Source organism: Carcharodon carcharias, chromosome 5 (genome assembly GCF_017639515.1).
Source record: "Carcharodon carcharias isolate sCarCar2 chromosome 5, sCarCar2.pri, whole genome shotgun sequence".
NCBI classification, from domain to species: Eukaryota; Metazoa; Chordata; class Chondrichthyes; order Lamniformes; family Lamnidae; genus Carcharodon; species Carcharodon carcharias.
This window is the reverse complement of record NC_054471.1, coordinates 150,684,786-150,712,778: the sequence shown is the minus strand read 5'-3', so window position 1 is coordinate 150,712,778 and position 27,993 is coordinate 150,684,786. Positions and strand designations below refer to the sequence as shown.

Sequence of the window (27,993 nt, the reverse complement as noted above, 5' to 3'; positions counted from 1 at the left end):
AGCCTCCTGAACATGGGACAGATTTATTATAATCAAATGTGTGCAAAACAGTACATCACAAAAATTATACATGCAGTGACGCTGCCAGGATTACTTTCAACATATAAAGTACAACAGGTTACAGAACATCTAGACAGAACCAAAGTTTTACTTTTCTATTTTCAGAGACTTCAGTTTCAAAATATTATGTTTACTAGTTGTGCCTTAATACACAGGTGTAACAACTTTAAAATTGTAATTCCGTAATACGGTATATGCTTAAAACGGCATAAGGTGGGTTTGAGATTGAATCTTGGTTGTTGTTGTGGTAAGAATTGCTTTAATACAGATTTGACTTAATTTAAAAAACAGTAAATATGATTAATTTAATTATTCCAAAAGAATACTCATGGTAAAACTGATCATTTTATCAGCTGCACCACCATAAACATTGCTAGTGTTACTCATGTCACCTGAAGCACTGAGCAAATGAACAAAACAATGTAAAGTTTCACAAAAGGTCCTTCAGATTTCATAATCACAAATATAGAAAAACATTCAATTTTTAAGCTAAAGTGAAGAAAAGCTCAAGTATTAACAAGTGCAGATTTACTATTCCTGAGTAGTGATCACGATGTAGCATATTATAAGTTTGCAAGAACCTTCTGCAATAAAGATAATTTATATTCTATTTTTAGATATATTTCTTCAAATGCTTTAGGAAAATATTCCAGAACAATCTCTTAGAACAGTTTAATGTTGCTTCTCAGAAAATTCACGTTTCACCCATTCTTCCCAACCACCAGGGAAATGTAGAGCTCTGGAACAAAAAAATAGCAATTAGCCCTTTTATCATCTTGTGGTAACAGAGCTGTATGAATTTATATTTTCACCGATAAATACTTGGACTAGTACAAAGTAAAGCTACATCAAATTGTCTCAAAGCACTTCATATACTGAATTGTTTTTGGAGTACAGGAATTCTGGAACTGAATTAAAGATATCTATTTGCTTTCATTCAACAGGAGTATTGCATCCAGCTCTGGGTGCCACACTTTAGGAAAGATGTGAAGGCATTTAGAGGGTTCAGAAAAGATTCATGAGAATAGTTCCATGGATGAGGAACGTAGTTACATAGATAGAGAAGTTTGGACTGTTTTCCTTCAAGAAGAGAAGGTTGAGAGATTTGATAGACATACTCAAAATCATGAGGGGTCCGGACAGATTAGATAGGGAAAATCTTCCCACTGGTGGAAGGATCAAGAATAAGAGGGCACAAATTTAAGATGAGTGGAAAAAGAAGCAAAATAGGCATGAGAATTTCCTTTTGTGCAGTGAGTAATTAAGATCTAGAAAGCACTGCCTGAGTGTGTGGTGAAGGCAGATTCAATCGGGGCATTCAAGAGGGAATTTAACTATTGTCTGAAAAGGATGCATGTACAAGTTTACAGTGAGAAGGCTGGGGAATGGCACTAGTGAAATCACTCAGAGCCAGAACAGACAAGACGGGCCAAATAGTCTCCTGCACAGTAACAATTCTGTAATTCTTATTAAGGAGATGTGGAAGCTAATCCATATTTACTGAAAACACATTACATCTTCTAATGGCAAAAAACAGCAGAAGGCACTGGATACTGCAAAGACTAAGGGCCCTGTCAATATTCCAGCAGTACTGAATACTTGTACTCTAGAACTAGCTGCATCTCTAGCCAAGCTGTTCCGAACAATGTGGAAAATTGCTCAGGTGTGGCTTGTTCACCAAAAACAGGACAATCCAATCCAGCCAATTACCACCCCAAAACAAAAACAGAATTACCTGGAAAAACTAAGCAGGTCTGGCAGCATCGGCGGAGAAGAAAAGAGTTGACGTTTCGAGTCCTCATGACCCTTCAACACAACAATTACCACCCCATCAATCTACTCTTGATCATCAGCGAAATGATGGAAGGTGTTATCGACAGTGCTATCAAGCAACACTTACTCAGCAATGACCTGCTCTCTGATCCTCTATTTGGGTTCTGCCAGGGCCACTCAGCTCCTGACTTCATTACAGCCTTGGTCCAAACATGGATAAGGGCTGAACTCCAGAGGCCGGAAAAGAGTGGCAGCCCTTGAATCAAGGCAGCATTTGACAAAGTGTGACATCAAGGAGCTCTAGCAAAACTGAAGCCAGTAGGAATCAGGGGGAAAACTCTCCACTGGTTGCAGTCTTGCCTAGCACAAAGGATCTCAGTCCCAGGATCCTAAGACATATGAGCAGGAGTAGGCCATTTGGCCCACTGAGTCTGCTCCACCAGTCGATGAGATCATTGCTGACCTGATAATCCTCAACTCCATTTTCCTGCGTTTTCCCATGGCCCTTGATTCCCATGCTACAGGGGCTCCTCAGGGTAGTGTCCTAGGCCCAGTCTTCTTCAGCTGCTTCCTCAGTGATCTTCCCTCCATCACAAGGGTCAGAAGTGGGGATGTTCACTGATCATTGCGCAATGTTCAGTACCACTTGTGACTCCTCAGATACTGAAGCAGTTTGTGTCTATATACAGCAAGACCTGGACAACCATCATGGTTGGGCTGATAAGTGGCAAATAATATTCACGCCATACAATGACCGTCTCCAAACAAGAGAGAATCTAACCATCCTCCCATGACATTCCATGGCATTACTATCACTGAATTTTCCAGTATCAACATTCTGGTGGTTACCATTGACCAGAAACTGAACTAGACCAGGCTTATAAATACTATGGCTACAAAAGCTGGTTAGAAACTTGGAATTCTGCAGCAAGTAACTCACCTCCTGACTGCCCAAAGCCTGTCGATTATTATCTACAAAGCACAAGGCAGGAATGTGATGAAATAACCTCCACTTGCCTCAATGACAGCAGCTCCAACAACCACGCAAAAAGCAAAACACCATCCAGAACAAAGCAGCCCGTTTGATTAGTATCGCATCCACCACAGATTCACAGTAGCAGCAGTGTGTACCATGTACAAGATGCACTGCAGCAACTCACCAAGATCCTTTCCAAACCTATAACCTCTACCAACTAGAAGGACAAGTGCAGCAGATACATGGGAACACCACCAACTACAAGTTCCCCTCCAAGCCACTCAGCATCCTAATTTGGGATTATATAGAAATTCCTTCACTGTCACTGGGTCAAAATCTTGGAACTCTTTCCCAACAGCAATGTGGGAGGGGGTACCTGATTCAGATGGACTGTAGCAGTTGGAGAAGGCGGTTCACCATCACCTTCTCATGGGCAATTAGGGATGAGGCCCACATCCCGTGAAAGAATAAAGAAAAACTTGAATAGTTAAATATATATGGACTTTCACAAAACATTAAGAAAATCACACAACAGTCTTTAAATTAAATGTAATGGCACAATGCATTAAGTTAAATATAGGTAAATGAATAGTCACATGATTGCGGGTGGAAAGCAAAGTTGGACTAGAAGGATACGGTGAATGATGTTCATTGAGATCTATTGGGGCCAATTGCTCCAACTCTCAATTGCTATATAAATAAATGATCAGATTTAGGGATTGAAAATTATTAAAATTTGCTGATTACATCAAATTGGAGGGCAGGGGAAATTGTAACAAGGACTATGAAAACTGTTGGAGGAGACATAGAGGTTCGGAGGATTATCAGATAGGTTGTCGTTGCAGTTCAATGTAGAAGAATATGAATTAATGCATTATAGAAAAACTGAAAAAAATACTCATCAAGCAGTAAGATTTTAAATGGGGTAGAGGCATCTTGGAATGTAGATACTCAGGTCAAAGGTGGCAGGCCAAGTTGAGGCTGCCATAAAAAGGCAAACTGAAAGCTTGGATCTGAAATTAAGGACACAAACAAGAGCTTTGGCTGCAGTTGGGAATATTGCAATTTGGACTTCCATTACAACATCAAAACAATTGAAAAACTACAGCATAGATTCAGAGTTACCAGGCTTTATGGGTTACAGATATGAAGAGACTTGGGAGGTTAGAAATTTTTTCCACCAGAGCTGAGAAGGCTTAGTGGCTTAATAGAAGTCTTCAACATTTTGAAGAACTATAATGTAAATAGCAAACACTGTATCCACTGACCAGTCAGATGGTAAGAGGAAACACACTTTAAGAGTCACAATAAATTAAAGTGAAGGTCAGAATATAAAATCTTGAATGGTTAGACACTGTTTTCTTTGCTGTTGTTGAAACAGGATATTGGTTGCAATGAAGAAAGAAATACAAGGTATGGAGTAAGCACGAGAATGGGATTACAACTAAGTGGCTTTCATGGAAAAAAAAATGCTGGCAAACTGGACAGGATAGGAAAATGGTCTTTTTCTTGTTCTATGACAGTCTATGAATCCAGCCTCATTTCATTATGCAGATATGATTCACTTCCAACCAGCAGTTTCACTTGGGGGTAACTGAAAAGTTAATCAGATACAAAAGTAACATGATACTTTATGGTGTCAGTGCTCACCTACTGTAGCCCATTGATACAGCAGCATCTAAAGCCTTCTTGCTCCTGACTCCTGCCAAACATGAAAACACGATTTTGTCGGATGTGGACGGCATCTTCCCATTGTATGCTTCCATAAATTTGCTGGGATTCAACTTCAAGGCTTGCTCCAATTGTCCCACTTTGGATAAATGGAAAAACAAATCAGTGCAATCTTTATTTAAACAGTTCCACCAATGGTACTTATTATAAAGATGGGTAATAGTATTTTTTTAAAACATGATCACAGATCCAAAAGAACACAATCTTTTGTCGCTTTCCTTTATTGTGGCTCTTATAGGTTAAGTGACGTTTTTAATATGGCAGTTTTAGTTTTACACATGGAACTGTAGTAATGTATAAATCCAGTTACAAAATAGCACCATGCACTAAAAAAAATCATTAAGGTTGCGCCCTTATAAATCAACTTTGCAGTATCCGAATGCAAATATCACCCTTCTAACCATCAGAAATATGCAGTTGAATAGCTTGAACTTCACCACGTTTACAAACTTGAATAATTTCCATGTTTATTGGTTTCCATGTTGATTGCTGAAATTTTGTGTCCTCCTCATGAAAGGACCAGGGAAGGTTATTCCAGAGACAAGTTTCTTCACAGCTTTTTCTTTCCATTTATCATTTCTTTCCCCCAATTCATTCATGGGATGTGGGCACGCTGGCAAAAGCAACATTTATTGCCCATCTCTAATTGTCCACGAACACTACTAAATGAGATGGAGTTCCAGAATTTTGACTCAATGACAGTGAAAGAACGATGATTTGGTTCCAGGTCAGGCTACAGGAGTAAAGGTAGCAGGCAGTGGTGTTCCCTTGTGGCTGCTGCCCTTGTTTTTCTCAGTGGCAGAGGTCATGGGTCTGGAAGGAGATTTCACTAAACTGTAATAATCTGGTTTTACAGGATATCCTGTTTTTACTTTTGTTATGAAAGTGTGTGTTTTTGGTACAATGATGACAAGATTTTATCCTCTGAAAATTGGTAAGCATGCACCATTTCATTTAAAAATTATGGTTCCCATGCTCAATGCTTGAAACTGAGTTAAAATGGTACAAAATATTGTTTTTGCTTAAATTACTATTTTTTATATATCCACTTCCTTATATATTTTACACAATAGGAAGTCTAGCTCCAGGTTTCAGAGCTCGAGCGGTGGCTAGAGTCATTGTGGTGCAGCCGTAAGGCTGAGAGCTACGTGGATAGCACGTTCAGAGAGGTGGTCACACTGCAGCTTAAAGGGCCTAGAGACAGAGAGGGAATGGGTGACCACCTGGCAGTCCAAGTAGGTAGTGTCGGAGTCTCCTGGGGTCCTACTCACAAATCGGTTTTCCATTTTGGAAGCATGCGAGGATGCTGGTTCCTCAGAGAAGTGCAGTCAAGAGCCAAATTTGTGGCACCACAAGTGGCTTGGCTGTACAGGAGGGGAGGAAGAAGAAAGGGAGGGCTATAGTGATAGGGCCTTCGCTGGTTAGGGGAACAGACAGGTGTTTCTGTGGCAGTAGATGTGACTCCAGGATGGTATGTTGCCTCTGGTGCCAGGGTCAAGGATGTCAGAACATTCTTCTGGGGGAGGGTAATCAGCCAGAGGTCATGGTCCACATTGGGACCAATGACTTAAGCAGGAAGGGGGATGTGGTCCTGCAATCAGAATTTAGGGAGTTAGGTAGAAAATTAGCAAGCAGGACCTCTAATGTAGTAATCTCTGGATTGCTCTCAGTGCCATGTGCCACTGAGTACAAAGATAGGAGCATAAGGCAAATGAATGCATGGGAAGATGGTGCAGGAGGGAGGGCATTAGATTCCTGGGACAGGCTCTGGGGGAAGATGGCACCTGTACAAGCCGGACGGGCTGCGTCTGAACAGAGCTGGGACTGAGTTCCTTGTGGGGCATTTTGCTAGTGGTGTTGGGAGGGCTTTTAAACTAATTCGGCAGGGGTGTGGGAATGAATAAAAAATATTAGAGGATACCAGGGTGCACAAAATACTGGGAGAGGCAGATAACACAAGTGCAGAGAATAGTAAGTTAATAGGTAAAGTTGGGGTAAGGGAGAAAGTAACAATCTAAATCAGGGTTACTATGCATGTATGTGAATGTACGGAGTATAATAAAATTGAGGAGTTACAGGGAAATAAGAGCTGCAGGCATTATAGAGTAGTTATAATGAGGGACTTTAATTACTCAAATCTGGACTGGGACAGTGGTAGTGTAAAGGGTGGGGAGGGGCAAAAGTTCCCAGATTGTGTTCAGGAGAATTTTCTACAGCAGTATGCGTCCAACATAAAGGGAAGTCCAAAGTCTTCTGTAGTACATAGTAAAAGAGTGCTAAAAGGAGTAGGGCCGATTAGAGACCTAAAAGGGAATTTACACATGGACAAAGGGGCCATGGCTGAGGTATTAAATGAATACTTTGCATGTGTCTTCACCAAGGAGGTAGATGTTGCCCAAGCCATGGTAACAAATGAGGAAACTCTGTCACTGGAAGGGTTCAAAATTGATAAGAAGGATGTGTTGGATAGACTCTTGGTACTTAAAAGTTGACAAGGCACTGGAACCAGATCAGATACAGCCAAGGATATTGAAGGAAGTGAGGAGTAGAAATTGCAGGGGCACTGGCCATAACCTTTCAGTCTTCCCTAGACGCGGGTGGTGCCAGAGGACTGGAGAATTGCAAACATTACGTTCTTTTTCAAAAATGTTTATGAAGATAAGCCTAACAGTTACAGACCAGCCAGTTTAATTTCAGTGGTGGGCAAGATTTTAGAAACAATTATTCGGGATAAAATTAGTCATGGGTTGATAAGGAAGAGCCAGCATGGATTTCTAAAGGGGAAATCATGTTTAACTAACTTAAGAGTTTATTGAAAAGGTAACAGAAAAGGTCAATGGAGGTAATGCTGTTGATGTGATGTAAATGGACTTTGAAAAGGCACTCGACACAGTGCCACACAACCGACCTGAGAAAAGTTATTGCTCAAGGAATAAAAGGGACAGTAACAACATGGATACAAATTGGCTGAAAAATAGGAAGCAGAGAGTAACGTCAATGGATATTTTTTGGGCTGGAGGAAGATTTGTAGTGGAGTTCCCCAGGGGTCGGTATTGGGACCCTTGCTTTTCCTGATATATATTAATGATCCAGATCTTGGTGCGCAGGGGACAATTTCAAAGTTTGTGGATGATATGAAGCTTGGGAGTGTTGTGAACTGTGAGGAGGACGGTGTGGAACTTCAAGAGGACATAGACAAGTTGGTGAAGTGGACAGATAAGTGGCAGAGAAAGTTCAATGTGGAGAATTGTGAGGTGTTGTATTTTGGTTGGAAGAACATAGCCAGACAATATAAAATAAGGGGTGGAATTCTGAAAGGGGAGCAGGAACAGAAAGACTTGGGTGTACATGTGTATAGATCATTGAAGGTGGCAGGACAGGTGGAGAGAGCAGTTAATAAAACATATAGTATCTTGGGCTTTATTAATAGGGGCATAGAATACAAGAGCAGGGAGGTTATGCTGAATTTATATAAGACTCTCGTTAGACCTCAGCTGGAATATTGTGTACAATTCTGGGCACCATATTATAGGAAGGATGTGAACACATTGGAGAGTGCAGAGGGGGTTTACAAGAATGGTCCCAGGGATGAGAAACTTCAGCTATGAGGATAAATTGGAGAAGTCGTGACAGTTTTCCTTGGGGAGAAGTATGGTTAACAGGAGACTTGATAGAAGTTTTCAAAATCATGAGGGGGCTGGACAGGAGATAGGGAGAAGCTGTCCCTAATCATAAAAGGACCAAGAACGAGAGGGCACAGATTTAAAGTGATTTGCAAAAGAAGCAAATGTGACGTGAGAAAAAACTGTTTCACACAAGTGGTTAGGGTTTTTACTTAGTTCTGTTGAAGGGTCATTCAGACTCGAAATGTTAAACTGTGTTCCTCTCAGTAGATGCTGCCAGACCTGCTGAGTTTTTCCAGGTATTTTTGTTTTTGTTTTGGATTTCCAGCATCCGCAGTTTTTTGCTTTTATCTTAGTGTTTAATTGACTGCCGCTTCTCTTCAAGGAATGCCTACCTTGAAGAAGTATTGCTCTTCTCTCCGACAGGATTTTCGTATCTCTCTTTTGCCTTGCTCACCTTCATTGCTTTCCATTTCTCTCCTGGTGTTTGACAAGGTGTTTACTAAAATCTGCTTTCACCACCTTCAACAGCTCTTTGTCCATTTATCTGTGACATCTTTTGGTTATCTCCACCTATCACTGGCCCTCTACCCAGCTCTGCTTGTCCCACCCACCCCTCCCACCCCCCTAAACCAGCTTATATTTCACCTCTCTTCTATTTTTACTTAGTTCTGTTGAAGGGTCATTCGGACTTGAAACGTTAACTGTGTTCCTCCGCAGATGCTGCCAGACTTGCTGAGTTTTTCCAGGGATTTTTGTTTTTGTTTTGGATTTCCAGCATCTGCAGTTTTTTGCTTTTATCTGGAATGCGCTGCCTGAAAATGTGGAGGAGGCAGGTTCAATCAAGACATTCAAGAGGGCATTAGATGACTATCTGAATAGAAACAATGTGTAGGGGTATGGGGAAAAGGCATGCCAATGGCACTAAGTCATAATGCTCATTTGGAGAGCCAGTGCAGACACGATGGGCCAAATGGCCTCCTTCTGTGCTGTTAAGATTCTATGAAGCAACCATCCACACAAAAAATCACATCAAAATCAGCTTTACATACAAATGTACAAGTTAGAAATGGGAAGGGCTTGCTAGCATAGGTATGTGGTGTTAGGCTCCCCAGACACTTAATCATAGTGATGTCAGTGACACAGTCCCAGCTTCAGGCTTTCAAGCGCAGGATCAACCGATGGAAATGGCAGGGGTTGGAAATTCACGATCAGATGTTGAGCCAAATAGACCTCTCATTCAGAACATCTTTAACAAAGATTGCAATGCAATGCACATGACTGCTAAAAGAACTTCCTCTTCTCAAATCCACAACTTGCTGCAACTCCAGAAATTATTAGCTTGGACTGCTTAACTTTTCACTCAGCTGATGTCAATAGCGCCAGTGGAACTTGCAGTGGGAGGGGGAGGATCCAGTTGTCGTAGTTTCTGCAGGTATCACTGACATAGGCAGGACAAGGAAAGAAGTTCTGCATAGTCAGTATGAGAAGCTAGGTACTAAATTAAGTAGGACCTCAAAGGTAATAATCTCTGGATTACCTGAGCCATGTGTAAATTGGTATAGAGGAAGTAAGGTTAGATAGATGAATGCATGGCTCAGACTGGTGGGAAAAGTGGGTTCCAGTTCATGGGCACTGGGGAAAGTGGGGGCTGTACCGTTGGGACAGTTTACACCTGAACTGTGCTGAGACGCATGTTCTTGCAAATTACATAACTAGGGAAGCAGAGATGGCTTTAAACCAAACAAGGGAGGTGAGGGATCAAGCTTAGAAAGATGTAGCAAATCAAGGGGTAGATTCAAGGAGACCATAATCGAAAAATGGGAAATGAGGGTCTTAGAATAGCAGGAAGAGACAGGGATAAAACCTAAAAATACACCATTAGAGAAGACTGGATATTATGAAGATAAAGACAAAACTAAAGGCTCTGTATTTGTGCATAGCATTCATAATAAAGTAAATGAATTGATAGCGCATACTGAAGTAAATTAATATGATCTGATTGTGATTACGGAGGATGACAAGGATTGGGTCCTGAAAATTGAGGGGTATATGACACTTGAAAAATAGGAAGCTAGGTAAAGGTGGAGGGGTTGTGCTGTTGATTGAGGATGGCAATGGTGCAATAGTTAGAGACGACCTTGGTTCAGGAGATCAGGATGTAGAATCTGTTTGGTTGGAGATGTGGAAAAGTAGGGGAAAGAAGTCACTAGAGGAGTGGTCTACAGGCCCCCTAACAATAGCCATGATGTAGGGCAAAATATACAAAAAGAAATATTGGGTGTATGTGATAAGGGGATGGTAATAATCATGGAAAAATCAGATTGGCAGTAGTAGCCTGCATGCGGAGTTTATAGAATGCTTTCGAGTTTCTTCGAGCAGCACATTCTGGAAACAACCAGACAGCAAGTTATATTGGACTATTAGGAAGCTAGCTAGAAATGTAAAGGCAGATCGAGCAAGAGTATACAGGTATTTAAAAAGGAACAAGTAAAGTGAGTGTTGTCACTCTCTAGAGGAGCAATGGGGAGTTAATAGTAGGTAATAAGCAAACGGTGGATGAAATGAATAAATACTTTGCTTCTGTCTTCACTATAGAGGATACAAAAAAATTCCAATAATTGCTGTAAATCAAGAGGTGGAAGGGAGAGAGGAACATGGTGAAGTTGCAATCATTAGGGAAGCAGTACTGAGCAAAGTGACGGAGCTGCAGGTTGACAAATCTCCAGCCCTGATGGACTTCATCCTAGAGTCTTAAAAGGAGTGGTGAATGAGGTATATACGAACATACAAATTAGGAGCAGGAATAGGCCACTTGGCCCCGCTCCATCATTCAATAAAATCATAGCTGATCTGAATGTAACCTCAACCCCACACTCCTGCTTATCCCCAATAATCCTTTCACCCCCTTGTTAATTAAGAATCTATCTAGCTCTGCCTTAAAAATATTCAGACTCTAGAACTCTCTTCCTCAAAACACAGGGGAAGCAAAGACTCGCAACCTTGAGAGAAAATTTCTCATCTGTCTTAAATGAGTGACCCCTTATTTTTAAATGGTGACCCGCTAGTTCTAGATTCTCCCACAAGAAGAAACATCCTCTCTGCATCCACCCTGTCAAGACCCCTCAGGATCTTAAAGGTTTCAATTAAGTTGCCTCTCACTCTTCTAAATTCCAGTGGATACAAGCCTAACCAGTCCAATCTTTCCCCATAAAACAACTCACCCATTCCTGGTATTAGTCCAGTGGACCTTCTTTGAACTACTTCTATTGAATTTACATCTTTCTTTAAATAAGGAGACCAGAACGATACACAGTACTCCAGATGTGGTTTTAACAGTGCCCTGTATAACTGAAGCATAACCTCCTTACGTTTGTAACCAATTCCCCTCACAATAAATGATAACGTTCATTAGCTTTCCTGTACCTGCATACTGACTTTTTGTGATTCATGCACTAGGACACCCAGATCCTTCTGAATCTCAGAGCTCTGCAATCTCTCAATTTAGATAATAAGCTTCCTTTTTATTCTTCCTGCCAAAATGAACAATTTCACATTTGCCCATATTATACTCCATCTGCCAGATCTTTGCCCACTCACTTAACCTATGTCACTTTGCAGCCTCCTTACATCCTCTTTACAATTTACTTTCCTACCTATCTTTATGTCGTCAGTAAATTTAGCAACTATTCCTTTGGTCCCTTCATCCAAGTCATTTATATAAATTTTAAAAAAATTGAGGCCCCAGCACTGATCCCTGTGGCACACTACATCCTGCCAAGCAGAAAAAGATCCATTTATGCCAACTCTCTGCTTCCTGTTAGCTAGCTAATCTTCTATCCATGTCAATATGTTACCCTCTACACAATGAGCTTTTATTTTCTGCAATAACCTTTGATGTGGCACTTTATCAAATGCCTTCTGGAAATCTAAGGTAGTACAGCCACCAGTTCCCCTTTATCCACAGCATGTGACTCCTTCAAAGAACTCCAATAAATTGGTGAAACATGATTTCCCTTTTATAAATCCATGTTGACTCTGCCTGATTGCCTTGAATTTTTCTAAGTGTCCTGTTATAACATCTTTAACAATAGCTAACGTTTTCCCCGAGACAGTTTTAGGCTAACTGGCCTATAGTTTCCTGCTTTCTGTCTCCCTCCCTTTTTGAATAAAGGAGTTATATTTGCTATTTTCCAATCTAATGGAACCTTCCCCAAATCTAGGAATCTTGGAAAATTAAAAACAGTGCATCAATTATCTCACTAACCACTTCTTTCAAGACCTTAGGGCAAAGTCGATCTGGACCTGGGGATTCATTAGCCCACAGCCCCAAAAATTTGCTCAGTACCACTTCCCTGGTGATTGTAATTTTCCCGAGTTCCTCCCTCCCTTCCATTTCCTAATTTACAGCTATTTCCGGGATGTTATTTGTGTCCTCTATAGTGAGGACCGAAGCAAAATACCTCTCATTTGTCCACCATCTCCTACTTTCCATTGTCAATTCCCCAGACGCACTCTCTATAGGACCAACACTCACTTTGTTAACTCCTTTCTTATTTAAATATCTATAGAAACTCTTACTATCCGTCTTTATATTACTAGCTAGCTTTCTCTCATACTCTAATTTTTCCTTCTTTATTAAGCTTTTTGTCATTCTTTGCTGTTCTTAATATTTTTTCCAATCTTCTGACCTGCCACCCATCTGAGTAATTATATGCTTTTTCTTTAAGTTTGATATTGTCTTTAACTTTTTTAGTTAACCATGGATGGTGGGCCCTCACCTTGGGAGTTTTTCTTTCTCATTGGAATGTATATATTGTGTATTCTGAAATATCCCTTTAAATGTGTGCCACTGAACTTCTACTGACATAACCCTTAACCTAATTTGCCAGTTTACTTTAGCTAGCTCTGGTTTCATGTCCTCATAATTGCCCTTATTTAAGTTTAAAATACTAGTCTCGGATGCACTCACATCTCCCTCAAAATGAAGAATGTAAACTTTAATTATATTATGATCGCTGCCACCTAGGGGAACCTTCACTATGAGGTTATCAATTAATCCTGTTTCATTGCTCAATACCAGGCCTAGTATAGCCCACTATCTGGTTGGCTCCAGACGTGCTGCTCTAAGAAGCTATCCTGAAAACATTCTATGAACTCCTCATCGAAGCCACCTTTGCTCATTTGGTTTTTCCAGCCTATATGTAGATTAATCACCCATGATTATTGCTGTACCCTTCTGGCAAGCTCCCATCATCTCTTCTTTTATACTGTGTCCTACTGTGTACTTACAATTAGGAGGCCTGGACACACCACTCCCACAAGTGACTTCTTGCCTTTATCATTCCTCATCTCAAGCCAAACCACTTCTGCCCCCAGGTTTCCTGAAATTGGGTCATCCTTCTCTAATGTGCTAATACCATGATTAATTAACAGAGCCACCCCTCCACATTTTCCTAACTTCCTGTTCTTCCTAAACGTCACTTACCCATCAATATTCAGGTCCCAATCTGTCATCCTGTAGCCATGCCTCTATAATGGCTATCAAGTCATACTTAGCACAGATAGAAATAAATATCAGTTCACCTGTTTTGTTTTGAATGCTATGTGCATTAAGATGGAGACTTTAGTTTTGTCCCTTTATTATTTTTGTAGTGTCTAGCCTTATCTGCTTGTTTACTCTTAGGAAGGGGCAGAGAGTACAAATCTGTCAGTCGGTTTATCATTTCCCATATTAATGCCTGTCTCTCTTGCCTTGTCACTACTCTTTGGTTTACCACGTCTTCTCAAATTTGATCCCTTGGCCCCATTATTCAGTTTAAAACCCTCTCTACTTTCCTCGTTAGTCAGCTTGTGAGGACACCAGCCCCAGCACAATTCAGGTGTAGACCAACCAATGGTACAGATCCTACTTTCCCCAATACTGGTGCCAGTTCTCCACAAACTGGAACCCACTTCTCCCAGACCAGTCTTTGAGCCACACATTAGTTTCTCTAAACTTATTTGTCCTATGCCAATTTGCATGTGGCTCAGGTGGTAATCCAGAAATTATTACCTTTTGAGGTTCTGCTGCTTAATTTGGTGCCTTGCTCATTATACTGACTGTGCAGAGCATCCTTCTTCACCCTGCCTGTGTTGTTGGTACCTACATGGACCACAGCCACTGGATCCTCTCCCTCTCACTGCAGGTTCCTCTCCAACCCTGAGCAGATGGCCCGAACCCTGGCACTGGGCAAGCAACAAAGCTGTCTGGACCCTCACTCTTTGCTACAGAGAACAGTGTCAATCCCCGTTCTATACTGTCTACTACTACTACTACAACATTCCTTTTTGCTCTCCCCACTTGGATGGCTTCCTGTACCACAGTTTGCTCATCCACCCCGCAGTCCCCACTCTCATCCAGACAAGCTGAGAGAGCCTCAAATCTATTGGACAATTGCAGAGGCTCACACTCCTGCTCTCTGGGTCCCCTTACCTGTCTCACTTGCACTCTCACCCTCCTTTCCCTGGCCACTGGCCAAATCAGAAGACATTCTAAGCAGTGTGACTGCCTCCTGGTATGAAGCATCCCGGTAACTTTCCCACTCCTTGATGTGTCGCAGAGTGTGCAGCTCAGCCTCCAGCTCAATAACTCTGAACCGAAGTTTAAGCTGCAAACACTTACTGCAGATGTAGTAGATAAGTAGGTGTGTTGGTGTTAATTTTCCAAAATTCCCTAAATCCTGGAAAGATTCCATCAGACGGGAAATTAGCAAACATAACCTCTCTATTCAAGAAGGGAAGGAGGCAGGAAACAGATAACTATAGGTCAGTTAGCTTGGCATCTATATTGGGGAAGGCATTAGAGTTGATCATTGAGGTTATAGCTGGGCACTTAGAAAAGCTCAAGATAATCAGAAAGAGTCAGCATAGTTTTGTGAAAGGGAAATCGTGTTTAACCAATTTATTGGAATTCTAGGAGTAATGGGTGCTGTGGATAAAGGGGTGCCTATAGACTTGCTCAGCTTGGATTTCCAGAAGGCACTTGATAGGGTGCCACGTCAAAGGTTATTACGGAAAATAAAAGCTCATGATGTAGGGGGTAATATATTAGCGTAGATAGAAGATTGGCTGGCTGGCAGGGTGTGCCGAGTGGAGTCCTGCAGGTATCCGTGCTGGGGCCTCAACGTTTTACAATTTATATTAAGTAACTTAGATGAGGAGAATGAAGACATGGTAGCTAAATTTGCAGATGACACAATGATAGGTAGGAAAATATGCTGTGAAGAGGCTAGAGTCATAGTCATAGAGGTCTACAGCACAGAAAGAGGCCCTTCGGCCCATCGAGTCTGTGCCTGTCAAACAAGTACCTAACTATTCTAATCCCATTTTTCAGCACTAGGCCCATAGCCTTGTATGCCATGGCATCGCAAGTGCACATCTAAATACTACTTAGAAGTTGAGGGTTTCTGCCTCTACCACCCTTTCAGGCAGTGAGTTCCAGATTCCCACCACCCTCTGGGTGAAAAAATTCTTTGTCACATTCCCTCTAAACCTCCTGCCCCTTATCTTAAATCTATGCCCCCTGGTTTTGATCCCTCCACCAAGGGGAAAAGTTCCTTCCTGTCTACCCTATCTACGCCCTTCAATTTTATACAGCTCAATCATGTTCCCCCTCAATCTCCTCTGCTCCAGGGAAAATAACCCCAGTCTATCCAATCTCTCCTCATAACTAAAACTCTCCAGTCCAGGCAACATCCTGGTAAATCTCCTCGGCCTGCTCTCTAATTCAATCACAGCCTTCCTATAATGCAGATTCCAGAACTGCACGCAATACTCTAGCTGGCTTAACCAGCATTTTATACAGTTCCAGCATAACCTCCCTGCTCATATATTCTACGCCTCGGTTAATAAAGGCAAGTGTCCCATATGCCTTCTCAACCACCTTATCTATCTGTCCTGCTACCTTAAGAGACCAGTGTACATATACACCAAGGTCCCTCTGATTCTTGGCACTTCCCAGGGTCCTACCATTCATCGTATATTCCCGTGCTTTGTTTGTCCTGCCTGAGTGCATCACCTCACACTTATCCAGATTAAATTCCACTTGCCACTGATCAGCCATCTGACTAGCCCATAACAAGGTTGCAGATGTAAATAGATAGGTTGACGAGTGGGCAGAAATCTGGCAGGTGGAGTATACTGTGGGAAAATGTGAAGATGTTCACTTTGGCAGGAAGAATAAAAAAGCACAATACTACTTAAAAGGGAGAATTCCAAAATGCAGAGGGATCTAGGTGTTCTAGTCCATGAGTCACAAGAAGTTAGTTTACAGGTACAGGAAGTAATTAAGGAGGCTAATGGAATGCTATCCTTTATTAAGAGAGGAATTGAACATAAAAATAAGGATGTTATGCTTCAGTTATACAGGGCAATGGTGAGACTGCATCTCTAATAGTGTGCGCAATTTTGATCTCCTTTAGGAAGGATGTAAATGCATTGGAAGGGGTTCAGAAGGGGTTTACTAGATTGATACCTGGAATGAACAGGTTGTCTTATGAACAAAGGTTAGGCAAACTGGGCTTGTTTCCACTGGAGTTTAGAAGAGTGAGGGGTGGCTTGTATAAAATATCCTGAATGGTATTGACAGGGTAGATATGAGGATGTTTCCCTCTTGTGGGTGAGTCCAGAACAAGGGGCACTGTTTTAAAATTAGGGATTTCCCTTTTAGGACGGAGGAGGAGAATTTTTTTGAGGGCTGTATGACTTTGGAACTCTCTGGCTCAGGCGGTGGAGGCAGGGTCATTGAATATTTTTAAGGCGGAGGTAGATAAGATTCTTGTTACGCAAGAGAATCAAAGGTTATCTGGGGTAGATGGAAACGTGGAACTCTAAACACAACCAGATCAGCCATGATCTTGTCGAACGGCAGAGCAGGCTGGAGGGGGCTGAATGGGCTGCTATTTTATATGTTCGTATTAAATGCTTTTGAAGGTTAAGTGCTGATCCAATTTCCTCATCATTTCTGCTTCCACCACTCTTGTGGGCAGTGAGTTCCACACTATTACCACTCGCACTGTAACAAATTTCTTCCTTGCATTCCCCCTCCATCTTTAGCCCAAAACCTTAAGTCTGTGTCCCCTAGATCTTGAACTATCAGCTGATGGGAACAGCTTTTCTGTCTACCTTACCTAAACCTACCATAATCTTGCACAGCGCTATCAAATCTTCCCTCAATCTCTGTTTCTCCAAGAAGCACAATCCCAGCTTCTCAGGCCTAACCTTGTAGCTAAAATCCTTCATCTCTGGAATCTTTCTGATAAATCTCCTCTGCACCCACTCAAACCTCACATCCTTCCAAAAGTAAGGTGACCAGAACTGGATGCAAAACTGTAGCTGTGGCCTAAACAGAGCTTTATACAAGTTCAGCATAACTTGCCTGATTTTGTACTCAATAGCTCTATTTATGAAGCCCAAAATCCCACATGTTCTGCTAACAACTCCTATGTACATAACACCCCCCTCCCCTGCAGGTCCCTCCATCCCTGTGCACACTTCAGAATCATGGAGCTGCAAAACAGTCTCTCAGCAAGTGACAGTGCAATGTAACATCTGACTGGGTATTTGGCTAGTGGATTGGAAATGTTGCATGAGGTGTTGCCCATTTTGACAATGCAGGAGACACTTTCCAGACTACTGCATCCTGTTACAGTCAAGTTCAGTGCAGCAGACAGGCATTGGAGGAGGAAGCATACAGAACCAGGCAAGGTAATAATGTTGAACAATGCCATGTAGCTGGTCCACGGCCCAAGATTAAATGTCATCAAAGCTATTCCATATGTGGTTCTCAATCATACTCGGCTTTCACGTAACTTACAGTTATAGATTCTCATGTGTAACACGTTCAAATTATAACTTACAACTAAATGACTAGACTTACTGACTTTTTTCAGGGAATTACACATCAGATCACTATAACGATCTAGCTGCATAATGTAGGGCCACTTACGAATATCCAGGAAAGGTTACATGGTGGTCACTGTACATGCGCCTTCAACGTACATCATTTCAAGAACACTTACAAGGTGAAATTAAACAAGGGAGTAATCCTAAACTGGAGGTCACAGAAATCATAAATACACAACTCACCGCTCAGTTGGAGGTCATCATACTGGATATTCTTTCACATAAAAAGACAGAAAAAGTAGGGCAATCTCAGCCCAGTCAACCCTGCAAAGCGCTAACTAACATTTGGTGACTAGTGCCAAAGTTTGGAGAACTGCCCCACAAACTAGTCAAGTAACAGCCTGATACAGTCATACTTGCATAATCATACCAGTCAACCAACAACTTATTCATTTTCATTACCATCTCTGGTTATGTCCTGTCGCACCAGGGAAATCAGGTGAAGAAAACATTTCAACAGTTACCACCTACCACAATCTACACGGCACCCTGCTCCCTCTAATCCCTGCTGCAACTCAAGTGGCAAACTCTCCTTGATGAACAGCATTTGCAGGATGTTCCGAGGGAAGAAAAGATAAAAGTGTATACTGGGGGTGGGGGTGGCTCTGCATTACTACCACTGACTGAGCTGGTTGAGTTCTGAAGAACGTAGCTGCCAGTATTAGGTTATAAGGAAAATTATAGGAGGAAGTGGTCTATTTGTCTTTGTCCTCAGCAACCTTCCTATCGCAACTGCAACTATCCACGAGAATACTCGTAGGACTGACCAAACCACAATCACATGAATGCAAAATCTTGTCTCCACTTGAGATTACCTCCATTGTGTAGTGCTGTTCTACCACTTGCCAATTGGGACAGTCTGAGGGTAAATTTAAGAATCCAAAACTTACCATCCATAAGGTTCTGTGGGCTATCAGCAGCAGCAGAATTGTACACCATTACAATCTGCAATATCATGGCAGTTCACAAACCTCATCATCATCAGCTGAATATATCCTTCTGATTTTCATGTTTAGCAATGATAATGAGGATGAAATTGTCTATATTTTGCCTTGAAATGCTTCCAAACAAATAGCCAGTTTACAGAATCAGAGTGCAGAAGAGGCCCTTCGGCCCATCGAGTCTGCATCGGCACGTGAGAAACAACTGACCTACCTACCTAATCCCATTTACCAGCACTTGACCCATAGCCTTGAATGTTATGACGTGCCAAGTGCTCATCCAGGTACTTTTTAAAGGATGTGAGGCAACACGCCTCCACCACCCTCTGGGTAAAATTTTTCCTCACATCTCCCGTCCCCTCGGGACTGACCCTTCAACTAAGAAGAACAGCTGCTCCCTATCCATGCCTCTCATAATCTTGTACACCTCAATCAGGTTGCCCCTCAGTCTTCCCTGCTCCAAGGAAAAAAACCCAAGTCTATCTAACCTCTCTTCATAACTTAAATGTTTCATCCCAGGCAACATCCTGCTGAATCTCCTCTGCACCCCCTCCAGTGCAATCACATCCTCCTTATAATGTGGCGACCAGAACTGCATACAGTACTCCAGCTGTGGCCTCACCAAGGCTCTATACAACTCCAACATGACCTCCCTACTTTTGTAATCTATGCCTCAATTGATAAAGGCAAGTGTCCCATATGCCTTTTTCACCACCCCACTAACATGCCCCTCCGCCTTCAGAGATCTATGGACAGACACGCCAAGGTCCCTTTGTTCCTCAGAACTTCCTAGTGTTATGCCGTTCATTGAGTACTTCCTTGTCAAATTACTCCTTCCAAAGTGGATCACCTCACACTTTTCACCAGGTTAGAAGGCATCAAGAGTCAGTGTGCAATGAAAGTCACATGTATACACGTATGGGGTGGCTGACTCTCCAAGCAAACCAATTTCGGTTTTGTTACGATGCAGACTGAATTTTATTCCACAACTTGTTATGGTGGAATGCAAACTCAATTTCTAGGCTGCTAATTTACTAGGTAAATGTGGCATTTTTTCTCAACCTTCTAGAACATCAGCTCTACCATTTTCCCATTAATTTTGTTGCTTCCTAAATGCTGCAGCCTATTCCTGATGTTGATCACCTTCCACAAAAAGAAATACTTGATCACGCCAATCTTCAACATGTACCACTGAATATGGGTTCTCTTTTCCTGGTCCATACACTTCTGAAAAGTATTGTGTTAAATTCATCCTAGCTATTCTGATATGTATCTTATATATTCCCTGGGAGGTCCCCTCAGAGTTATGTTTTCAAGACTGAAGAACCCTAGCTTATCAAATTATTCTGACACTGTTATTTTTCCTCCACACTCTCTAGGGCCTGCATGACCCACTTATGTCCCACTGACCAGAGCTGTACACAACACTCTAGGTACAGACTGGGCAGGGCACAATAAGGCTCCAGCATTAGTTGTGGGGTCCAAATTCAAAGAATTTGGCAATATAATTCAGAATCCTATTTGCTTCATAATTGCCTAACACTAGTGCAATAGTTTAAAACTTACAGTACACCAGAGGGTAGATTATACCCAAACCCACAAAAAATATACTCACGTGGTATATTTATAGATCCAGGAATCTGTCCATACTCCCTGATCTCCCAGGGTTCTCTAACATCGATCACGAATGTATTTGATTTGAGCAACTGTTTTAATTCCTGGTAGGTGACAGATTCAGAGGGAGCTGTACAAACACTCCGGTAGCTGCTGGATTGACTTAGGTAAAATGGAGCTGTATATAAAAATGAAATATTAAAAGTCTAAAGTTATGAAAATCTGACAAGTTTTTAGATATTTTTAAATCTATTACAGGGATTTTGATACAAAATGGAAGCATGAATACCATTAAGTGATTTAACCATACAATAATTAATAATTTCAATTTCTATGATAGCGAGTAGTATGTAATATAATATCTCAGTAAAAGATGCCTTTACCATCATATGACTAAAGTATATGCTTAAATCACATTACTTAAAGACTCTTCATTACATTGCTCAAGGAAACATAGGTGCATAGGAACTTACAATTTGTGTGAAAATAAATATAAGCAGAGTTAGTGATATGTTGGTAATTACAATAAAATCATAATCACAATTTTGTTAAAGTTTATAAATGTCACCTTATGTATTTTCTGGGGTGGGTGGTTATAAAGGTGGTCAAAATGCTTTGCTTGACCAAGGCCAGGAGTTCCCCCCGACCCCACCCCCAAACCTCAAACCAAGGGAGAAAACACCACCACACTGCAGAAACTGGTCTTCTGATTTGGCAAAATTCTCTCAAAAGAAGTTTCCTCCTTAATCAGCACAGTTCACATTTCGTGGGCCCTTTAAATTTTTCTGGTTATTCAAGATGACCAGAAATCTGTGTTTCACTGTGATAGGAATTGTTGTAGGACACTCCTTTAAAATGTTCAGGGCTGCATATGCTTGCTTGTGTTACTTCTCTCCAATCTACTGCATACTGGGCATAAAATATTAAAAACATTCATCGTATAAGATAAATTGCAATTCTGAAAACATTACTGTGCATCAATAACATGAAATGAAGATAACTGTCACTAAAACTAATGCTAATGGAAAACTGTCTACATATCAAATGCAATAGCAGTGAAAGTATTTCCTCTGCTTGGTGAGTTAATAACAAGGAGGCACAAAATGTAGGTTTACTTATATAAAAACAAAAACAGAATTGCATTTTTACAGAACCTTTCATGACCTCAGGAAATTCCAAAGCTCTTTACAGATAAGGAAGCACTTTTTGAAGTGCAGTCACTGTTGTAAAGTAGGAAACGTTGCAGCCAATGTGTGCACAGCAATTAACAATGACCATATGATCTGTTCTCATGATTTTGATTGAGGCAAAAATATTGGATAGAACACCGGATATAACGCCCCCACTCTTCTTCAAAATAGTATCATTGGATCTTTAACATCCACCTGGAAGGCCAAGGGTTTGTATGCTTATTTATAATTGTGACAATGTGGACATCAGTAATGTTACAATGGTTAATGGCTCCAAAGGTGGCCCAGAACCACACTACTGATTCGTAATTTAATAACTGTGAATTAGGATTTGGGTTGTTTTGAATTAAAGTTCGGTTACAGTTAGGGATTAAGATTAGGGATAAAAATTAGAAATTAAGATTAGGGGTTGGGGTTTTAGTGCTAGGGTTAGAAATCAATATTAGCTGTGTATTGTTAGCGGGAACTATTAATGACAACACCACAGGCACCAGTTGCACCTTTTTTAATTAGGTTGCTAAGGGACACTGGGTGTCAAGAAATGCAAGTGCTCCCAATAAGTGGGAACCACAAAAATATTATCTAACCAGATCTAATCAAACTAACAAAGGCTTAAATCAACATCCACCCATTTGAACACCTTCTTCTGGTGTGGGTCGCGGTGGCAGCTGGCTGAGCAGGGCTGACCACACTTCCTTCCTCAGCCAGGGTTCAGCTCTTCCTGGGGGATTCCCGGGCATTCCTAGGTCAGCCGCGAGATGTAATCCCTCCATCGTGTCTTGGCTCAGCCTTGAGGTCTCTGCCCTGTGGGCCATGCCCTGTTCAGTTCCAGCAGGAGCCTACCAGGGGCCTCCTTATCAGATGCCCAAATCACCTCAATTGGACCCTCTTGATCCGGAGGAGCTGTGACTCTTCTCCGAGGCTCTCCTAGATTGTTGAACTCCTCACCCTGTCCTGGAGAGTACGCCCAGCAACCCTGTGGAGAAACCTCACTTCCGCTGCTTGTACCCACAATCTTATCCTTTCGGTCATTACCCACAGCTCATGACCATAGACGAGGATGGGGATATAGATCAACCGTAAACCAAGAAATTTGTCCTAAAACATTTTGAAACTTCAATTGTGGAATGAATGCTTTGCAGTGCCCAAAGGTCATAGAAGATTCAATGTATTCATGCCCCTTACTTCAAAGTAATGTTCTGCATGTCCTTTACCATGCTGATGAACATCTTGTACAGTGCCTCCTGGATGTCTCCAAGTTACTTTGATTCTCTATCCCATAATTGTTTCCTACTCTGTTCCAATGAAGTTCAATACAAGCTTGAGGCATAACACCTCAATTCTACTGGGCACTTTAAAGCATCGAAGTTAACAACTTTCAAACTTAACCACAGCTTCTATTTGCTTTCGAACAAGTGTTCCTTATGAAGTAAAAGCAAAATACTGCGGATGCTGGAAATTTGAAACAAAAACTGAAAATGCTGGAAAAACTCAGCGGGTCTAGCAGCATCGGTGGAGAGAGACAGAGTTAACTTTTCAAGTCCGTATGAAGGCTCTGAAGAAGGGTCATAGAGACTTGAAACATTAACTCTGTTCCTCTCTCCACAGATGCTGCCAGACCTGCTGAGTCTTTCCAGCCTTTTCGGTTTTTGTTGCTCATTATGAAGGATGGCTGCACCAGAAGCACTGGGAGTGGAGGAGATCAGACTGGTGCTTGAGATCAAGATCTCCTATTAGTAGTACAAAGCCAGAGGTCAGTCCACACCCCTGGGGTCTATTGCCTGTTACACTTCCAGGCCACTGTGGATTTCTCATCTGACCAGATTTTCCATGCTTCCCTGCTATTATGATGTAACCATTTATACCTCCTTTGGACCCATCTTTTTTTTAGCCTCATTATCACAAGCTTAACCTTGCACCATCACTTTTGCCATTGCTAGGAAATAGAGAGTTTAAGTTATATTAGTACTTGCGGGTGTTTGCAATGAGTTTTAGTTTTAATGTTTAAGTTTGATTTGTATTTCTGTATATGTGTTAAGAAAAGATCAAATTGAGTTTTAGTTTCGCTTTAAAAGGTGCCTGCATTTCTAATGAGAGTTTACAACTGTAAGAGAAGTTAAGCAAATACAAGAGTAGAAAAACTGCGCTAGCAACAGGGGTCCAGAGAGGCAGGCCCCTCCCACAGACACACAGAAGAAAATAGAAACAGCAGTTTTTGAAAACAGCTGCCAGGCAGGAGCAGGCTGGAAGGCTCCAAGCCAGTTCCGAGCTAAAGTTGGTTGAAAGTAGCTGCCAGGGAGAGAGTGGAGAAAAAGGTAGATAGCCAGTCCCAAGCTAAAGAAGAAAGTCCCCAAGAATCCAGGGGAGTAGAATTGGAGAAGACAACCTTCTGGCCAAAGGAAGGACCAGGTCCTGGAAAAGGTCCTGTTCTGTGGAAGTGAAAGAAAGATGCAGCAAGAAAGGCTCCAAGCTTAAAGAGATAAAAGCTGCAGAAAAGTCAAAGTCCAAAGAGACAACTCTAGGTCTGTAACTCTTTGCTATGGGGAAATGAAGCAGTGGTGTACTGTTGACAGTGAGAATAGATCCGTCCCGGATAAATTGGACTCAAAGATTGGCAGGCAAAACTGCAAGTAAACAATGGGCTGCCATTAAAGGAGATAGTTCAGGTACAGGCAAGGTACATTCCCATGATGGGGGAAAAGGTAAGGCAAACAAACCCAGAGCTTGCTGGATGACAGTGTGAGATGCTGCCCAAGTCACAATGAAAGAGCAATTATTTGAGATAGTTGATGGGCTAAAAAGTGAGGAGGCATTAGATATTTGTTAGGAGAGAAACTAGTAGTAGTGCATTTACTAGGAAGTTAGCACTTGCGTAGGACTTTGTCAGTTGATGTATTTGTCACAAGTTGAGGATTGCCATAAGAATCCAGTATTAGGGGTAAGGGTAATTGCTTTTAAGACAAAGTGAATTTTCTTTGTTAGGAAGCTGCTTTCAGCTTGGAGGTGGTAGACTGGGAAACTAGAGCTGAAGTCTTAAAGCTGAAAAAGGGTTTGTATGCATGTTAGAATTAAGTTGACTAAGTTAAAATCTTAAAGGACATTGGAGTCAAGAGCAGGAGGAACCAAGAAAGAGAAAACCCATAAGTCCTGGGATCCACAAAGACAGACCAGCATGCGTTGAACTTGTCTCATGCCATAACTCGACTAATGGAACGTTAAGTATTAATCTTTGTTGCTCAATAAACCATGTTAGTTTGCATTCTAAATTAGTGCTTGTCCTTTTTGCCAATTAGTCTTTGACAAGAATTTTCTTACTATGGGATTTAGTATAGAGATTAAATCTCAACAAAAGTTTTGCCAGCAAAGTTAAAGCCTGTGTAACAAACGGAACAGTAGTAGTATGGATATGAATTTGGCTGAGCGACAGGAAACAGACACCTAGAATACTGTGAGCATTTTTGGACCCCTTTATCTAAGGAAAGATATGCTGGCATCGGAGGCCGTCCAGAGAAGGTTCACTGGGTTGATCTTGGGTATGGAGGGATTTTCTTATGAGGAGAGGTTGATTAGGTTGGACCTGTACTCGTTGGAGTTTAGGAGAATGAGAGGCAACCTTATTGAAATATAAAAGATAGGGGGTTTAACAGAGTACATGCTGAGAGGTTGTCTCTGCTGGTAGAAGAGTCTAGGACCACAGGGCATAATCTCAGAGTAAGGGGGCATCCATTTAAGACAGGAGGAGGAATTTCTTGTGGAATTCTTTACCACAGAGTGCTGTAGAGGCTGGGTCATTAAGTATATTCAAGGTTCAGACAGACAAATTTTTAATCAGTAAGGGAATCAAAGGTTATGGGGAAAAGGCAGGAAAGTGGAGTTGAGGATTATCAGATCGCCATGATCTCATTGAATGGCAGAGCAGACTCAATGGGCCGAATGGCCTACTTCTGCTCCTACATCTTATGGTCATAAACAGGGAACAGTGGTTTTTCCAGACTGGAGGAAGATATATAGCAAGACCCCTGAGGGGTTTGTGTTAGGGCATCCGCTTTACTTGATATATTAATGACCTAGGCTTGGTACACAGGGCACAATTTAAAAATTTGCAGATGACACAAAACTTGATAGTATTGTGAGGATGATGGTGATAAACTTCAGGCAGACACAAACAAGCTGGTGGAATGGGCAGACAAATGGCAGGTGAACTTTAATGCAAAGAAGTGCGAAGTGATTCATTCTATAGGAAGAATGAGCAGAAGCAACATAAATAAAAGGGTACAATTCTAAAAGGGTGTGCAGGAGCAGAGGGATCTGTGGGTATAAGTGCACAAATTATTAAAGATGTCATGGCAGGTTGATAAAGCTGTTAAAAAGCATGAGTCCTGGACTTTAGAGTACAAAAGCAAGGAGGTTATGACAAACCTGTACAAAACTGAAACAAAAATACCCGGCAAACTCAGCAGGTCTGGCAGCATCTGCAGAGAGAAGCACAGTTAATGTTTCGAGTCTGAATGACCCTTCAACAGAACAAACTTCAACCTTCAACTATACAAAACTGGTTTGACCTCAACTGGAGTAGTGTCCAAGTCTGGGCACCATACCTTAGGAAGGATGCAAAGGAGGGTGCAAAAAAGAATGGTTCCATGGATAAGGAATTTCAGTTAGATTGGAAAAATTGGGGCTGTTCTCCTTGGAGAAGATTAAGAGGAGATTTGATAGAAGTATTCAAGATGATGAGGGGTCTGGACAGAGATGATAGAGAGAAATTACTCCCATTAGCAGAAGGGTCAAGAACCACAGGAAATAAATTTAAGGTGAATGGCAAAAGTAGTAATGGCGACATTAAGAAAAATGCTTTTACACACCAAGTGGTTAGATTTGGAATACACTGCCCGAGTATGATGGATGCTGATTCAATTTAGGCCTTTAAAGAGAACTGAATAATTATCTGAAAAGAGAACATTTTCAGGGTTACAGGGAAAGGTGGAGGAGTAGGACAAGGTGTTCTTGCTGAGAACCAGCACAGGTACAATGGGCCAAATGGCTTCCTTCAGTACTGTAACCATTCTATGAAAAGATTCCACAAACAGCAATGTGATGGAGTAGATAATGTGTTTTCAGCAAGGCTGGTGCAGGAAATTAATATTCTAGAATATTAGAGAACTTCTGCTCTTCACAATAATGTCAAGGGCTTGTTTATGGCCACGAGAGGGTATATGGGATATCGGTTTAGGCAGCTGTATTCAACATGCAGTCCTTGGGTCATACCTTTGTCTTTCCTCTCTGACCTTTTCTCATTCACTTCCTCCCTTTCACCATCCCCCTCTCTCAAGCCTTCGTTCATAGGTTCAGCAGAGGGAAGTAGTGAGCAGTGGGAAGTAAGTAGATAGAGTTAATAAGTTGGTATACACTTATATAATCTGTTTTACATAGAAGAAATAAATCATTAAGTATTTTTAAAATTCTACTTGTGGCCCTATCAAAATTTTCCAATATCCCAATTGGCCCTCACTATTTTCCTAATGAATGCCACTAGTTAAAGATGGTACCTCCGCCAGTGTAGCACTGGGAGTATCAGCCTGGTTAGTGTGTTCAAGTCTCCAGGGGGAACGCACAAGCTTCTGACTCAAGAGTTGAGAAAGATATTCACTAAGTCACAGCTAAAACATTTCCCAGTGCCGAAAACAAAGAGATCCACTTGGAACGACTCTGTTTCCCTCAATCCTGAGAACCATATTAGAACTATTTCTCATAGTATGTAAAAATACACATACGTGTATGCACAATGTGCATGTGTAAAAATGCACACTTCACAAGTGAAATTTACAAAATTACTCTAAGCATAAACCATCAACGTATTTAAATATATAAATCATACCCCAGCATTAACATTAAGCTGAATTGAGTGTTATTTTGCAGAATTCTTGGTACTTTACTTTCGGTAATGCTCAAGTTTCCGGCCCGGCCTCTCCCGAGCTCCAGGCGATTCCTGGGCCGCTTCTCACTCACCCCAAGAGAGCGGCCGTTGGTTTCGCTCCTGTCGGCAGAACTCTGCAGCCGAACCCCGGCTCACCGTCCGCAAGAGCAGCGCCGAGACGAAGCCCAATACACGGGACATACTGCAGAACCAAAACCCTCCGGGG

At 41.6% G+C, this 27,993-nt stretch overlaps 1 protein-coding gene across 1 annotated transcript; it reads right to left on the bottom strand.

Annotated features, from left to right (window-relative positions):
- Nucleotides 1-9: 9 nt before the first annotated feature.
- On the bottom strand, nucleotides 10-27,993 carry tstd3 (thiosulfate sulfurtransferase like domain containing 3). The gene is made up of 4 exons (XM_041187576.1): nucleotides 27,860-27,993; nucleotides 20,665-20,841; nucleotides 4,460-4,619; nucleotides 10-799 (listed from the first exon to the last, which is right to left on the bottom strand). Exons 1-4 carry the CDS (start codon nucleotides 27,966-27,968, stop codon nucleotides 733-735), a joined length of 513 nt encoding a protein of 170 aa, XP_041043510.1. The 5' UTR covers nucleotides 27,969-27,993; the 3' UTR covers nucleotides 10-732.

Bases quoted from the DNA above. Each gene is read 5' to 3' on its own strand.
- tstd3 (XM_041187576.1), bottom strand. From the start codon at position 27,968: ATGTCCCGTGTATTGGGCTTCGTCTCGGCGCTGCTCTTGCGGACGGTG. The intron at 20,842-27,859 runs GTGAGTGAGAAG...TTTTATATACAG, and splicing joins CCAACGGCCGCTCTCTTGGG to CTCCATTTTACCTAAGTCAA. The intron at 4,620-20,664 runs GTGAGTATATTT...ATTTATCCAAAG, and splicing joins TGGATCTATAAATATACCAC to TGGGACAATTGGAGCAAGCC.